We start from the raw sequence: 16496 nt of genomic DNA, 5'->3' as shown, positions 1-16496 counted from the left end.
CTTCTTACTGTACTTACAGATGGGAGTAGTATTCTCTTGGTTGGCTGTTGTGAAGAGGTTGCGGAAACCAATTTACTGGTAACAGTAATCGCAAACTTATTTCTACATACAAAACATGCAAAGATCCACAAATGCTCATTATAATTCACCTCTCATTGACTAATAGGGTTTGCAGCTAAATTCATGGTTAGAACATTTTTGTATGGAGAATGAAGCCTTGGTGAATCGACTATGTAGATCATCTCCAAAGTTAAAATAGTTATAAATAATAAGGCCAATGTGGCATCTATATTTAAAAAGTGATCAAAGTAACAAAGGAACCAAGTAACTACTGGCCAGTTAGTTTAACGTTTATAGTCGGGAAGATACTGCCTATTCTTAAAAGTTAAGATACATTTTATAGGGTGAAAAGGCTGGGGCATTTAGACTTTAACCCCCACTCATATATTAACCTTGGGCCCTGCATTCTTATAAACCACCCGTACTGCAATACACCATTTTAGGTAGTAAGGAGAAAAAAATGACAATCCTATATACACAATCCTATACCCACAGTTGATCCAGAGGAAGGAAAAAAAACAGCAAAGCATGATCCAATTTGCTCCAGCAGGGGAGAAAATTCCTTCCTGATCCCCCGAGAGGCAATCGGATATTCCCCGGATCAACTTAAGCTATAAATGTTAGTATCTGGTTATATTATGAACACTTAGAAAAGAATCAATCCAGAAGTTTTTTAATAAATTGTGCTTGCTTACATTTATGGTATGCTTTAGCACTATATTTAAATACCTATGAGAGCTACTTAAAAATGTTTTCATATAACTTTGACCCAGGATCCAACTTTTTTTCAGTTGAATCCAGTTAGAAAAATGTGTGAATCTTCCGTGAAAATATTCATTCATAAACCCATATGTGTACAGGGCTTAAATCGGTGATATTTCATAGATTCTGTTCTACCCAGTAATTCAGTCTTTTATAAACATTAATGTCAAGATATTCAGAGATAAGTCTATAGCATTCATTAGGATTATAGCATCAGCTCATGAATTAAAAACATGTAAGAAGATTCTCTTTTACTGAGTTGACGCATGTCCTCCCTTAGAGATCAATAGTACATGCTGTCTTCGGAAGTATCAAATGCGTCACTGCACAGGCACAGATGCTAGATAGACAGTAAAGGAAAAATTGTGCAAGTGATCATCAACCAACACAAGAAGGAAGCAGGCAGACCAGTTTTATTGGCACTTTTTATTGACTGTCAGATAGGAGAGCATTACTACATGACTTTATAAAGCTTGTATACACATGTACCTGGATCTGAGTCGCAAAATATAAATAACTGACTTACTGAAACTAAACACTACAAGTTAACACAGCCTTCCCAATAACACTTATATAGACATTTCCTGTAACCTGTTACATTAGTAAGACACAAGCAGGTGTGTTTAAATTGAATCTATTATCTATTTAATTTTAGTTTTTTTTTTTAGAAGATAAATATCTTGATTTAAATATGAAAATGTGTTAATGTTTTGAAAGCCTAGTTTCGAATTGTAGATGTTCATTAGAGCATGAGGACAGCCATATACAGTATGTACATGATATACACATGCCATGCTTCCAGTTTACATGCCAGTCCTTCCATTTTAATACAAGTCTTTTGACACCTGTGACAATTGGCTTTCACTGGAAGTGGGTGTGACACAAAATCTATTTAGATCAGGCTAAATATAGTCTGCAAAACACTTTTTTTTTCTTTAATCAGAGTTTCTTAAACATAATGTGTTAAGCAAGGATGCTGATTGTACTGCTTGACAGCCAATAGAAACACAGAAAATATGGCACACCATGCATTGAAAATGGGAAAAATTATACAAAGAAAACATTCAGGTAAATGTTAAAAAATATTAAGACACTAAGTGGCAATTTTTTAAGCAGTATGTGTTACATTCATCAAATTTTTACTGCAGGTGAATCTTCCTGGTGCACGTTTTAAATTAAAGGGAATAGTTAGCCTCTGTGAATATTTGGTAAATCACATTCACTGCTTATAGATAAACCTCTTAATGTAGAACTTTATTTTTCTTTTACATTTTTATTTCAAGGGAAAAGTAAAATCTCTGTTAGGATTTCATTGTTGTCTGTGGTCTCCTTTACAGTTGATGTCTTCTCATGTCCTTTCCTGGTGACCACAGGGACAAGGAACAAGGCACTACAGTTTTTCAGACACTAGCTGATTGTTAGTCATTGTTGGGTTGTTTTTGCTTCCTGTGGTCTCCTTTAAACATCTCTTTAAGTCCTGTCTTAGTGACCATTGTATTTTGCAAAATGACCAAGACCCTGAACTTTCATTAAAGACCAATTGGATGTTGGTCCTTCTTTGGTTCTTAGTGCTGTTTGTGTCTTCATAAAGGATAGTTCATGTAATTTAATTTCCCATTGACCATGGTTACAGGGCAGGACAGGACATGAGGGGAAAATTTCCCCAATGGAGACAGCAACGAGAAACTGAATGAGGTTATATCTTCTTCTTGGTATACTTTAAATCACAGATTAGTTCCCTGTGCTGGCTGTCTGACATGGTAATGATTTATAAATGTAATGGTTAGTGGAATACAGACAAGTCATGCTATAACTAAATTCGGCCACACAATGAAATGTAACAAAACCACAAATAAGGCGCAAAAGAGCAGTGATCTGCAGCAACCCACTGCAATTGGATTAGTGCAGTCAGGTCAATAAACGATGAGTTCTAAATTAGCTGCTTTTGGTTTTAGCCATTGTACTTTGCCTTATTATATAAAGGTAAGCAGGAAGCTGGAATCTGACTTGTAGCCATGTGCAGTGATATTTTTTGGATAATACATCTTATGGAAGACTTATGAAATCCAAGTACTAAACTGTGCTAATTTCAATAGCAGCCGGTAAATTCTACCGAAATGCCATGAATTATGGAAGAATAGAAGGTAGACTCTAAATTGGCTGCCATGGGTAACACCTATACAGGTTTTTTGTACAGTCTGTCTAGTGCTGCACAATAAAAGGTATGACATTCCTTGAAAGGCAGTGTATGATACAAGAAAAATTAAAAACAAAACCTATAAACTAGTGTTAAAAAGGAAAATGATATATGATTTTGCCAACTGAGTGGCTCAGATAGTTTAGAAATGGTATAGTAAACCTATGTAGTAGACACCTGAAGATCTTGGTGATTCTTTACTGATTGCCTAAAGTGGCTGTAAATGATAGGGCACCCATTATTACCATATCTAAAACAAGAACTGCCTGTGTTTACTATAGCAACCAATCATTTTCACCAAGTCGTTCTCCCAGAACACAATAGAAAGCTGGTTGCCTTCAATGACGCAGCACTTATTTCAGACATTCCATAACCAGGTGGATATTAACACTAGTAAAGGATTCTATACAAATCTATGTCCACGTTGCTAAAACAGTGACTGGGGTACCTTTTTACTAGGTCCAGAATTGAGAACACAGTTAAACTGCATCCAAGATACAATAAACCATTAATACTCCATGTATGTGTTGTAGGAAATCTGGGGGTCAGGTGGGGGTGGTTGAAAGCCAGCAAAGCCTCTCCTAAAGAGGCTTATGTACATTTTTTCTTAGGGAGTATGGGCTGAATTCTCCCTACTTGTATTTAGTTCACCTTAGAAAGTTCAAGAGATGAGCAAGGCTACTCTGACCGACATTAGACCTGCCATGTAAAAAATGGTATTACTTAGTATGGATTTTTCTTTATGGACATTTAATACAAGTGGACAATTCCTAGTTATAAAAATCGTATAAAGCTTAAAGGTCATACTATTAGAAAAAGTATTATCAAAAAAGATAAAGGTTATTACAAAAAAATTTTGTTTCTAAATATCAGAAAAACAAAATGAATCGTAAAATATTTACGTTACTGACTGCCCATTTTTCACTCCAGTTATCAGTAATTGAATATACTATATAGAATCACCACCATGTGGCATAGAATCGCCACCAGAAGACAAGATGGCTTTACTGCTGCTCTAGATACATCAAGATTAAAAAGTTTCTCAAAGCAAACATATATAGTACTTGCCAAAAAAACATTTCCATGCAGTAAGACCCCTTTCATACTGGGGCACTTTGCAGGTGCTTCAGCGCTAAAAATAGCACCTGCAAATCGCCCTGAGTGGTGCGCTGGCAGGACGGTAAAAAAAAGTCCTGCTAGCAGCATCTTTGGATCGGTGAAGGAGCAGTGTGTACCGCTCCTGCCCATTGAAATCAATGGGGCAGCACGGCTATACCACTGGCTTGCGGGTGGTTTTAACCCTTGCCGAATACCCCCGCAAATACGTCAGTAAAGCACCGCTAAAAATGGTTGCGCTTTACCGCCGCCCCCGCCCCAGTGTGAAAGGGGCCTAAGAAAATTGCATGCAATGGAAAGGTACATTGAACTAAATTATTTTTCCTTTACCTTCCATTGACTCTCATTTCAACATACAACCTCCTTCTAACCACCTACTGGTGGCAGTGTCCTTTCATTGTCATTGGATGGTGGTCACTGTACCACTCCTGACCAATCAATGCTAAAGCACTTCACATTTTTCAGGTTACTCTTTATGCACTGTCTTGTGAGTACACCGGGAAAATTTGGCTGGGTACAATGCGTAAGCATGCACTATCAATAAACAAGCTGTACATGCTGGATCAAGCTCATGCATAAATATATTTTATTGCTTCAATTTATTGTTTGTATGCATTTGTTCCTGTCTGAAAAGTAATAATGTTATGTAAGCATGTAAAAATATGAATAAAAAATGTTTAACTAGCTAAACTACTACATACTAGCAGATTGTGCTAGCTAAACTACTACATACTAGTAGATTTTTGACTGAACATTCATACAAAAATTCTCATCGGTACAATGTTTTTTTAGAAAGTATTTTAACATTTTATTTGCTTTTGACATTTAACTGTGAATTGAATGTAATTTCCTGAATGAAAACCACATTAACTGTTAGAAATGTGTTTAATAATTGTTTTCCATCCTGCTCCCTGAAATCTTCTGTCACTGCAGTTGAAAAAGGAACACTGCATTTGATCCCACAAATGATTCAAAAACTGAAGAACATTTCTGAATGAAAGTTTTTGAATGAAATTCTAGTGTATGGCCAGCTTTAGTTAACGGAAATAAGTGTGTAAACAGCCATTACTATTTCCTGCTTGCCAGCAATGGTACAACTTAATAAACTGGCTGTAAAAAATGTGAGCAGCTAGATTAAGTCCCTGGGCCAAATGCATCCCTTTGGCACCTGTGTGCCCCTAAAAAGATACTAGTCTGTATTTTGGTATTTACAGCTAACAAGTAAAGTTAAAATATTCTTTATACTGGCTTCTGGTAGTTAAATTGGTCGGTATATTTATTTCACATTATCTTATTTTTTCTGTGCTGTCCATCCCTTTTTTCTTTTGGTTTAATGTATTTATTTGTTATACTTGAAAACGAAGAACCATTGATGAAAAACACATCATATTTTAATGCCACCATTTAAAGATATGGAACGGTACAGTTTTGGTCATCAACGTGGTTGTGGCAAACAGGTCATATACTGGAATATACCACATGAATGTTAAAGAAATCATGTCATAAGCATATGGCTCCAGAATCATGTCCAAAGTCTCGTTTTATTGAATTTGCCAGTTTTTGTAATCTAAAGTCCAATGTAGTGTCATTATTCAAAGCTATTTTGTTATTGTGATAAGGCAGACTAGGGCCACTTCCCTGCAGTGGGAGGTGCCATGGAAATTCACTGGCCGGGAACACCTGCACCAGGAGCCAACCCCAGACTGTGAATCTCGGAAGGCACAATACATGTGCCAGCCGGGCAAAAAGCCCCTTTTCTCTTTTTATATAGGAAGTTGTAAGAAGCATAGATGTGGAAGAATTGCTTTGTAAAGAGACAGTAACAGATCTTAAGCAGTCTCACATAATATGTCTCCAGTCTATGACTGTTGCCTGTAGCAGGCCCTTTGTTTCTGGCCTTCTCCTTTTTACATTCTACAGTCTGTGATAGCTTTTTCATTACATCTGGTGATTTCAGGGCACTTGAGGTCTATTTCATTACACAGGGTAATGTCACATAAGCAAGCTCATAATGTGAAGAAAGGAGAGGAATGATCTTGTTTTAGGCTTTAGACAAAAAAAAAAGGGGGGGGGGGGTGAAAGTGCCACTGTCTTAGTGTAGCACTGTCTTAGCCCTTGTACACACGGTCGGAGAATCCGTCGGAATGTGTCCTATCGGAACGTGTTGTCGGATAATCCGACTGTGTGTGGTATGCATCGGACTGATTCCGTCGGACCCAATTTCCCGACCAACTGGGCCGATCAGACATACTCCGATCATGTGTAGAGAATTTTGATCGGACCAAGTGCCACGCATGCTCAGATCAAATTCCTACATCAAAGCTATTGGCTACTAGCCTGAATGTAGTCCCATCGTAACAAAATTACGTCATCACGTTCTGAAAGATCGGATTTTTCGACAACTTTGTCCGACCGTGTGTATGCAACAGTTTCGGACAAGATCCGACGGACAAAATCCGACGGATTTAGTTGTCGAAATCTCCGGTCGTGTGTACAGGGGCTTAGTGTAGCATGCATGACAAACCATGTAAAAAAGCAAAAAAAAAAAAAATGAAGTAATATATTCACTTAAAAACAGGTAGGCATGGCATGTCTAAATTTTGATCTGCAAATTCTCTTGGGTGTCTCCTATAAACATGGATAGAGTAAAAAAAAAAAAAACACAAAAAGAGAATGCCACAACACAAGAGTATTTATTAAAATTGCAATATTGATAAATTTGACAGCAATACACTCGCATGTAGTGAATAAAAAGCAGAATTTTTAGAAGGTACCAGCAGGTGAAGAACTTCTTGGTCCTAACAGGTGGCAGCATACAAGCTGGTAAATATAGATGAGAGCTTCTCTGGTGGTTGGACAGCACAGGAAGCAGTACTAGGCGACCAGGAAGAGCCAGCTGGAGGTACACAGGAGGACCACAGGGAAGCAACTTTAAGCTGTATTGCAACCTGCGATGACATCACATGTACATGTTAATGGGCATGGCAATGCGAGTCCTGTTTGTCAAGTCATTCCCCAAGCTCCATGTATTTGGCTGGTTCAAAACAAAGGGGACCTCACCCTGAAATACATTGCCATGCCTCTTTATGTGTATGTGTGACATCATCATGACCGTGGTCGAGGCTCACTTACTTGCGGTCCATATTGGTTGCCTCCTGTGTACCTCCAGCTGGCTTCTTCGAATTCCTGGCCACCTAATACTGCTTCATGTGCTGTCCATCCCCCAGAGGAGCTTTCATCCACATTCACAATCTTATATGCTGCTACCTATTAGGACTAAGACGTTTCCCACCTACAGGCACCTTGTATTATTCCTGCTTTATTTTCACTACATGTGAGTGTATGACTGTTCATTTTTAATTATTACAGTTTTCTTTTTCTCCAATCCATGTTCATTGGAGTCACCCAAGAGACTGCCATTGGCTAAATACCTTGCACATCTAATTTTAGACTTGCTGTGCCTACCTGTTTTTTTTTTATGTGAGTGCATTACTCTATACTATACTATTTTATACCAGGTTTGTCACGCATGCTACACTCAGATAGTGGCAGTTTCTCCCCCCTTACAAACGATTACAATCAAATGATAAATTACAAATGATAAAAATAAATATTTTTTTCCAGTATATTACCTATACACTCCTAACATCACATTCTTTGTCAGATAACATCAGATGTCTATTATCTTATCAGTGTCTGCCTACAGGGGTGAAGGTATACTTTTACCTCCCTGTCTTTTAGGACAGCCACAATGAGAGAGCTTGGCTCCTCTCCTTCCTTAGGAAACACTGCGCCAGCCAATACACTTTCACTTCTCCCTGCTTCACTTCAGTTTACGTTTGCTCTGGAGGGGAGACACTGTTTTTGGGACCTGGTCGGGCAATCATGGAGACTATGGCTACTTGAAGCCCTGTAAGAGAGGCAGGGGCTCTCCCAGGGATGCGGTGTGTTAAATACCGGCCACACAGTTTTGCTACGCCCATCTTCGCCGAGTGCAGGAGGAAGATCCGGGGGCCCACCATCACATCTGCAGGGTTGCAGCAGGGAGGCAGCTCCGCTCTCCCTGTACACAGGTGCAGACCCCATTTGGAACTAGGCGGGCCGTGTGGCGGGCGACGTCATTTCCGGTGGAGGGTAGATGCTTCCCTGTGACCCGCAACTTCCGTTTCTGGATAATTGGGCTCATGGTGGGCCGGGCGCAGTCTGGAGAGGAGTCAGCAACGCAGTACAGGCAGCATGAGACTCCACAAGCAGCAACCACCAGCATGGTCATGTCCGAAGCCGGCGGCCAAGACAGCACACGGTGATGCTATCTCCAGCTGTCCTAAGGTAGGATCACCCTGGGGAAGGGGCCTCTCTATCTAGGATTTCCTCCCGCCATGAATGGTTCCTGGTATTGGGGGGACCCTCTGGGTGGTCAGAGGGCAGAGGTTCCGATCCTTACTTTTTAAAAGGGTTAGTGCACTCCCCAGGGTTGTACCCTACATGCAAAGGTGATATTTATTTATTTTTGGATTTCAGAAAGTATTGTGCAGGACTGTATAGATGCTTTAGTCAGAGAAAGGGCATCTGAGTAGGAAGCAGGGTTAGCGTCTTCAGTGAAGGAACTTTCTTCCACCTTTCAGTCTTTAAAATCTTTGTTTGAAGGTTTTCAGCTTCCTACTAATCCCTCACCTGCATGCCAAAGTACAACCCCACCAGAAGCACTGGGCTCTGCATCCTCCCAACTGGCTGCTACTGCAACAGCAGATGGATCTACTGGGGCCTCCAGAGAGGAGTCTAAGGAAGAACGGATAGTGCCACCTCTGGTTCCTAGGAGGATTCAGAGGGAGAGGACTGGGATGGGGAGTCCAGGAAACCCTCAAGATATAAACTGTCCCTGGAAGAGGTAGAGGACCTCTTGGGGGCAATTTACACCACCCTTTGAATTCAGGCAGACAAACTCCTTACTCTCCATGACCAGATGTACAGGGCTTGGGGGAACATAAAAATAATTTTTTTTCCCCAGTTAATGAGGTCCTGGTAGAAACAGTAAAGAAGAAGTGGCAGGATCCTGAATGGAAACCTTTTTTCTCCCGATCTTTGAAAAGAAGGTTCCCCTTTTCAGAAGATCCATCGCTCATCTGGAATAAGAACTCCAAACTGGACGCTGCCTTCTCCCAGGTCTCCAGCCATACAGATCTGGCTTTTGAGGATATTGGAGCTCTTGCGGATATTATGGATAAGAGAATAAAGAAGACCTGGGAATGAACTATAGGGAATTTTAAACCGGGAATGGCTGTCACAGTAGTGGCCCGTAACCTGGAGCATTAACTTTCCCAAATTCAGGCTCATATTGAAGCAGAAACTGGCAAGGAAACTGTTATCTTTTCCTACTATTTTGTGAGGAGTGGCATATATAGCGGATGCATCTGCAGAGTCCGTCCGCATGTCTGCCAGAACCCGCGGCTCTAGCCAACTTGTTCAGAAAAGCCCTCTGGCTAAAAACGGGGCCAGGCGATAGTTTTCTATGGTTAAACTGTGCAGGATCCCACTGACAGGAGATCTACTTTTTGGCCCAGGTCTAGAAGCTATGCTAGGAGGCACAATTTTTCGTCGTCCTGACCAGCCCCAAAAAAGCCAATGACCCACTAAACGGGGTGGGAGGAAGACTGGGGGTCTTCCTCCCACAGTGGGAGGTAGTTTCCCCCAGTCATTTTATCCTGGGGATTGCTTGGAATTTACAACACCACCCCGATGAAGACTACTCGTCACACACCTTCCCAGGTTAGCAGGAAAATATGTTTCTGTTGGTTTAAAAACACACTCTACTAGGGCTATGGCAGCTTCTCAAGCATAAAGGGCTGGAGCGACGCCAGAGCAAATTTGCAAAGCAGCAATGTGGTCCAGTTTCACCACCTTTGTAAAACATTACAGGGTGTCCGTGACTGAGCAAGCCTTTGGGCAAAAGATTTTGCAAGCTGAAGTCCCACCCTAAGTGGTAAGTGCTTGTCTATCCTCTCATTGTTGCTGTCCTGAAAGACAAGGAGGGAAAATTTTAAGTTACGCTTAACGGTAACGTCTTTTCCAGTAGTCTTCCAGGACATCACTAGTTACCCACCCAAATTTATGGGGGGTCTTGAGGAAGACCTGAACACAGGCACAATAGTAATATGTGATGGTATGTTATTAATGTGTACTTGTGTCTCCCCAGCCGGCCAGAGGTGCTCTGGAAAAAAACAAGTCCGGCACGAGGAAAGTGAAAATTTATTGGCTGAAGCAGTGTTTCCTAAGGAAGGGGAGGAGCCAAGCTCTTTTTAGCTGTCCTGAAAGACTACTGGAAAAGGCGTTACCTGTAAGTATAACTTTGTTTTCAAAATCTAAACATACCGAACTGAAACAAGTACAACAGAAAACCTTTTAGTTCCTCTTTCTGTGCTCAGCTGCATTTTTTTATAGACCATATATAAAACAGTACAATGACCTAACAAAAGATAAGTAGACAAGTGTTTTATTGACCATCTCCTCGTCTAAAGCCTCTGACAGCCTTGTGAACATTACATTAACTGAATATTATGTGCAGCTGCTTAGTGATGTCACTACAATACCACTGGATGAAAGCTTAACTCCATGTTTATTCTCACTTTAAATAGTTTGTTTGGGCCTAGCTAACCCAAAATATTTATTTTTCCAATAGATGCACCCACTGTCATTGCTTTATATAAACTGAATGTAGCATCAGCAACATACGGTATTGTTTTTAGCAGTGGTATCGGGATTTCCAATCTGCTGCCAGAAAAAAAAATTGAGTTGGCCTGAGCACTGTTCGGACAATCACAGGAGTACAAGGCTTTCTCTGATTGGCAGAGGTGAAGGCAGAGGATGTTTCGATCTCCATGTCAGTCAATCAGAAAACAACTTGCATTCATTGACAAAATACAAGGCTTCCTGTGTATGGCTGGGCAGTGCTCAGCTCGACTCATTTTTGTTCCAGAAATGGGACAGGAAGTCTTGATACCTCAGCCGGAACACAGCAATGTATACTGTATATAGCTTTTTCTACATACAGTGTATACAGTGCTGACAATGGCAGCATCTATTTTTAAATAAATTAGTTCATTTGGGCCAGCTTAGCCAAAAGATTAAAAAAACAGTTTAACGTGAAAATAAACATGGCGTTGGGCTTTAAGCAGTTTACATAGGGTAGTCGATTGACCTTGGTAATAGAGCTGCTAAAAACCTAGCACGTAATGCCTTTCGTCCTGACACCTACCTTAACCCAATGTACTGCTACACTTTACTAATTTCTTAAGACATGACACCATCTTATGTAAAACTGGGGCTTGTAGTTTGCACTAAACTACTACTACTGTAAAAATGTTAATTTATCCAATTCCTATCATTATATATGCTTAGCTATAGTCTTGCATTGTTAGTACGTTCCCGGTTCACAATTCCTCAGGACATACTACAAATACTTTTATAAGCATATCAGTAGGTAATAAAAATGAAAAAGTTTGTGTCAAAATACTCCATAATAGAAGGTAAATAAAAAAATGTCAATGGCATCTGATAACGGGAGTGCTGCTAAAACTAACAGTGTACACAAGAGAAGGGTGTAGGAAGCATTTACTATATTTAAGCTTTAAATCCGGTTTGCAGAATGCATGAGAGTTTTATCGTTGTTATATATTTGCCTATTATGCATGCTCTTCTCCTGTAAAGACATTCAGTTCCTGCTTACTGATATTTACAGTACATTTTATCCACAGACACATATTGGGGTACCAAATTCTGCTTAGGAGTCTGCCAAAAAAAACGTGATCACATTTTATTGTTCGCTGCAGCCAATCGAGGTCTGTTAAATAAACCTCCCTCCCCTACCTCCTCTACCTCCCCTACCTCCCCTGTGGAGCATAACTCACAATGTTTGCTTCTACCTACTACCCCAAAGGCTGCTGTGGCTCTATAGGAAAATCTGGTACTTCTGGGTATGGGGGAAAGACACTGTACCATGCTCTCTCACAACACAGTGCTCTATAACTAAAGCTGGCCAAAAACCATGCAATCTGATTGTACATCCAACTTGAATGGATACAAATGGAACACAATTTTAAGGTAGGGCTTCTCATTCAGGTATGGTAGATTTAGTGAAAAGTTGAGATTGTGCAATCAGATTAAATGGTGCATAAGCCAGCTACCTAACCAAGCGATACAAAGAGGAAACGGGAAGGACACTAAATGCAAAATTTGAAACTGAAAGGATGCCTGCATAGCAATGCAAACATAATTTGCTTTCCAACTGTAATCTGAGTCAAAATATGTGCTCAAAAAATGTCATATAAATAGGGGGGGAACCTAAATGTGATTTTTGTAAGCTGATCAGAGCTCAGCTGCAACAACTGTATATTAGTTTACAAAATTTACAACAGCGAAAAGAAATCCTGATGGGTTAACATGCTTTCCTAAATGAAAAAGTATGATAAACCTAAAGTGGTATTAAACACAAAAACGAAAATATATTACATTGCAGCTTACCAACGACTGCATTTGTTTTTTGTTTTTATGCATTTTGTTTCTTTTTTTCACTTGACGCTCTGGCCAGTAAGTCTGTTATTTTATCAAATACCTTTAACAGACCAAAGTGTTCATGAGATGTAGCAGTTAGAGGGTTGAGACAAAAAATGTAACACTGACAGGGGTGCCTACAATGGCCAGCTTTTATTTATGCAAAACTTTTATCCCAAAAGAAAAAAAAAATCTGTTGTAACTGCTTAAAAAGTGCTATATGGAGTTCAGCTTTAGTTTGTTAGTAATGTCCATCTTTAATCTAGTGCAGTCACCACATTTAAGGATTGGTAAACTGCAGTATGGTCCATTTTAGTTTTTGAGTTTAATACTGCTTTAAATATTCAATGAAGTGCTGTGGATTTTGTTGGTGTTTTAATCTTTTAGCATTTAAAAGCAGTGACCACCATTTGTGACTTCCATCTACCGGGAGGTTGAAGCAAATGTCAGCACAACATATAAATTATTTGAACTGCCCAGCAGCACTATGTGTTCTTTTTGTTATGCTCTGTACAGAACCTTAAATGTCTTGCGGAAAATGTAGTAATAAAAAGAAAAGAAGAAATTACGAAAATTTGTTTTTCTGTCTGTTCAATCACAGTTGACCCAGTGAAGACTAATACATACGCCAAAAGTCGACTCATGACCCAAATTATAAAATGTTAGCAACTTTAAAGCCACTGTTACGGTGTATTAATGCACCCACATTATTATGATTTTCTTTAAGACAGCCCATTCATTTTAAATGTGCTGTAAACACACCACTGTATATATGAAGGCTAAAATGTGACAGCAATCTTTAAAGGTACAAGACAGGTTTCCAATGTAAATCCCTCTGATCTCACATACATACATTGTGTGTATGTATGTGTATATATGTATGTATGTTTCATTTGTTTAATAATAAAGAACAATGTACAGTATCTAGATGTGAGGAATATCAGTTCAGCAGTTCTTAATGAATGCAGTAAGACTAAATGTTTTGGGCTTGGGCTACCAAACCTTCATCTCTTGACACAATGATTTTTGCATGGTGTCTGACCTCATCTTGTCTAAACACTATAGAAGTAGTGTTTCCGATTAGGTAAAAAACACATGTAAAGTTCCACTATTATTTTGTAATTAGCAATACTGCACAGGAGATCCCAGACACTGTTTATTTTTCATCGATGAGCTAAGTGCACTTCCAAGTGAAGGCACTTATTTAAGCTCTACCTCTATACTGTTGATGTATTTCTAGGGAGTGCTAAGAATCAAAGTTAGTTTTTACGATTCTACATGTTCTAGAAAGAAAAAAAAAAAAAAATGTTGATGAGACCAGGTGATATGAAACTTGTACTTGTTTTCTACGTTTAGTTTTATAGAGCATCAGTTCTGGACAAACCTAATTCACAATAACCTGGACTTTTTATATAGGATGGGTTTATATAGGTCACACATCAAATATCTTAAAGCTTTGAGACATGAGTAGAAGTGTAAATCGCAGTCCACCTTACCATTTATGGCATTCTGTTATTACAGATGAGAGGTGATTCTTGATGGAGCTCATAAAACAATTAAGTTTCGAAATGTTTACCTCCCTTAAATCCTGTCAGTTTCCAAAAAATGGCAAGCCCTTAAAGCCCAAAGCTTGTCTTATCTTACCAATTGGTGTTTCAAAAAGCAATTCTTAAACACAATGAAAGCACCAATTTTTGTAAAAGAACTGAGCTTGAGTCAAAGTTTACCATCTCAGTTAGCACATACTGCCAATCAAGTTCCTGAAGGCATTTTTACTGCCAAACATCAATTCCAAAGACCTGAACCACACATTCTGCATATTATTTAGCAGAGCGCATTCCTAAAATGCAAAAAGTACTTGAAATAATTTATATTAATAATTGTGTCTCTGGGTTGCTGTTGAAATTAAAGGTTTTACTTAGTTCACAGTTCTTCAGTGGGTCAAAATGATATATGGAGGCCATGAAAATTAACTGGACTAGCACCTCCTCCAAACTGGGCTCAAGTGTGATTGCACATACAGGAACTACAATAAGTACCTCTGCAAGCACCAAATCTCCAGGCTTTTGAAGCAGGAAACAGACTCCATATCCAATAGAATTTACATGATACCGTGTAAGAAAGAAAATGCTGAATATGGAATGTACTGAGGTCAGGCTGTCACCTGAGCACAAATGGGGCAGATTTTGCTGGCCAGCAACAAACTCCATTTGCCTTTCCTTGAGAAAATAAACATAATGCACAGAAATAAATAGACTGAGTATATATACCCCCTTTGGCTGCCAAGTCACACCAACTACTCTTATATAGTTTGCAACATCTCCACTGGCAGCTAAAAGAGTGAACGTCTACTGCATGCAAGAGAACACAGAAGCAGTTCTGGGCTGTTAAGAAGACATGTATTTCCTGGCAAACTAAAAAGCACCCATGGATGAAATAAAGACTTATGCAATAGAGTTGCTAATAGTACAACTCTCCTTTTCTGGAAAATATAAGGGGGTAGGAAGGGCAGTGAAATCATCAACTTTCTCAATAGTATCCTTTACCTATTCTCCTTTATGCTTGAAAAAGGTTCATACATTACTCTCATCAGGAAAGGCAGACTTTGCACATTTTGATGGGAAGGGAAGACTCAGTTGTTTATGGAAAGAGAATAGCAATCTATATATTTACAGATTTCCTGATGATAAAACAGACTATATGCCAAAGATATCTGGGCACCTGTCCAATGTTCCACTCTCAAATTAGGGGCAAAAAATGAAGTAGGTCTTTGCTTTGTTGCTAGAGTCTACTCTTTAGGGAAGCTTTCCATGAGTTAAAACATTGTTAGTGGGAATTACTTCTACAAGCACAAGTGTTAGTGAGGTCATGTTCTGATGTTTAATGATCAGGCCTGGTTTGCTGTGACCATTCCAATTTATCCCACTGTAGTTAAGTTTGTGTGAGGTCAGGGCTCTGCACAGGTCAGAGATCTTTAGCTCCATTTAAAAAAAAAAAATATACGGGCAGCTCTAGTGGAGCAGAAATTTGATGAACTCACATGCTGAAAAGGGACATACTAAGATAAGTCCTTAATTATAATCTGTTTCTGGTGCATTAACCAGCATCCAAACAATCTTTTAAGAGTCTGTTTACAGATAAGAGCACAAGATAGGTAATACAAATTGATCAACCATTGATCATTTCATTACCTTATATATACAGAATTTATCAAAAAGGTGGGCTTTAATAAAATCATCAACTGATTGAATTTTACAGAAAACAAACTACTGAAAATTGTGTTTAACATAAGCCCAGATCTGCTTCTTTACTACTCCCATGCAGTTGTTTTTAAAGGATCGAATACAGTCCAGCATACAGAAGGTTGTGACATGAACTCAAAGCATGGGCTCAGGAGGTGGGCGTGCCGGTGGTGGTCCAGGAGGCATTCGAGATGGCGGAGGACCTGGAGGGGGCTGTCTTTGTGGAGGAGGCTGCTTTGGTGCTTCACTGGGTGGATGATTTGGAGGCTGACTTGGTGAATGGTTTGGTGTTGCAGCTTTAGGAGGTGGTTTATAGATAGTCTGAGTTCCATCAGCCTTAACCCTGGTGAAATTAATGCAACGCCCCTGAAACAAGCAGAAGACATAAATGAGAAATCCCAGATATATGAAAAAAAAAAGACAAATGAAAAGACAGTTCCACACAAAGTACATTATTTATTTTTGTGTAGAGTAGGGCATCTGCGGAAAAGAGTTGTGTTTGATACCAAGGCAAATTACTTGGGAGAACCCATTAGGCTCGGTTCACACAGGGGGCGATGCGAGGCGACACG

General features: G+C 39.4%; 1 protein-coding gene across 1 annotated transcript in view; it reads right to left on the bottom strand.

Annotated features, from left to right (window-relative positions):
• Nucleotides 1-1233: 1233 nt before the first annotated feature.
• ANTXRL (ANTXR like) overlaps nt 1234-16496 on the bottom strand; it is a 288394-nt gene continuing 273131 nt past the window's right edge. Inside the window, exon 18 of the mRNA XM_077454770.1 lies at nt 1234-16290. Within this exon, the coding sequence (XP_077310896.1) occupies nt 16060-16290 (231 nt within the window). The 3' untranslated portion in view covers nt 1234-16059. The remainder of the gene's footprint in view (nt 16291-16496) is intronic.

The sequence above is a fragment of the Lithobates pipiens genome, unplaced genomic scaffold (assembly GCF_037356315.1).
Source record: "Lithobates pipiens isolate NorthernLeopardFrog02 unplaced genomic scaffold, aLitPip1_a1.2 Scaffold_25, whole genome shotgun sequence".
NCBI classification, from domain to species: domain Eukaryota; kingdom Metazoa; phylum Chordata; class Amphibia; order Anura; family Ranidae; genus Lithobates; species Lithobates pipiens.
This window is presented reverse-complemented; position numbering and strand designations above follow the sequence as displayed.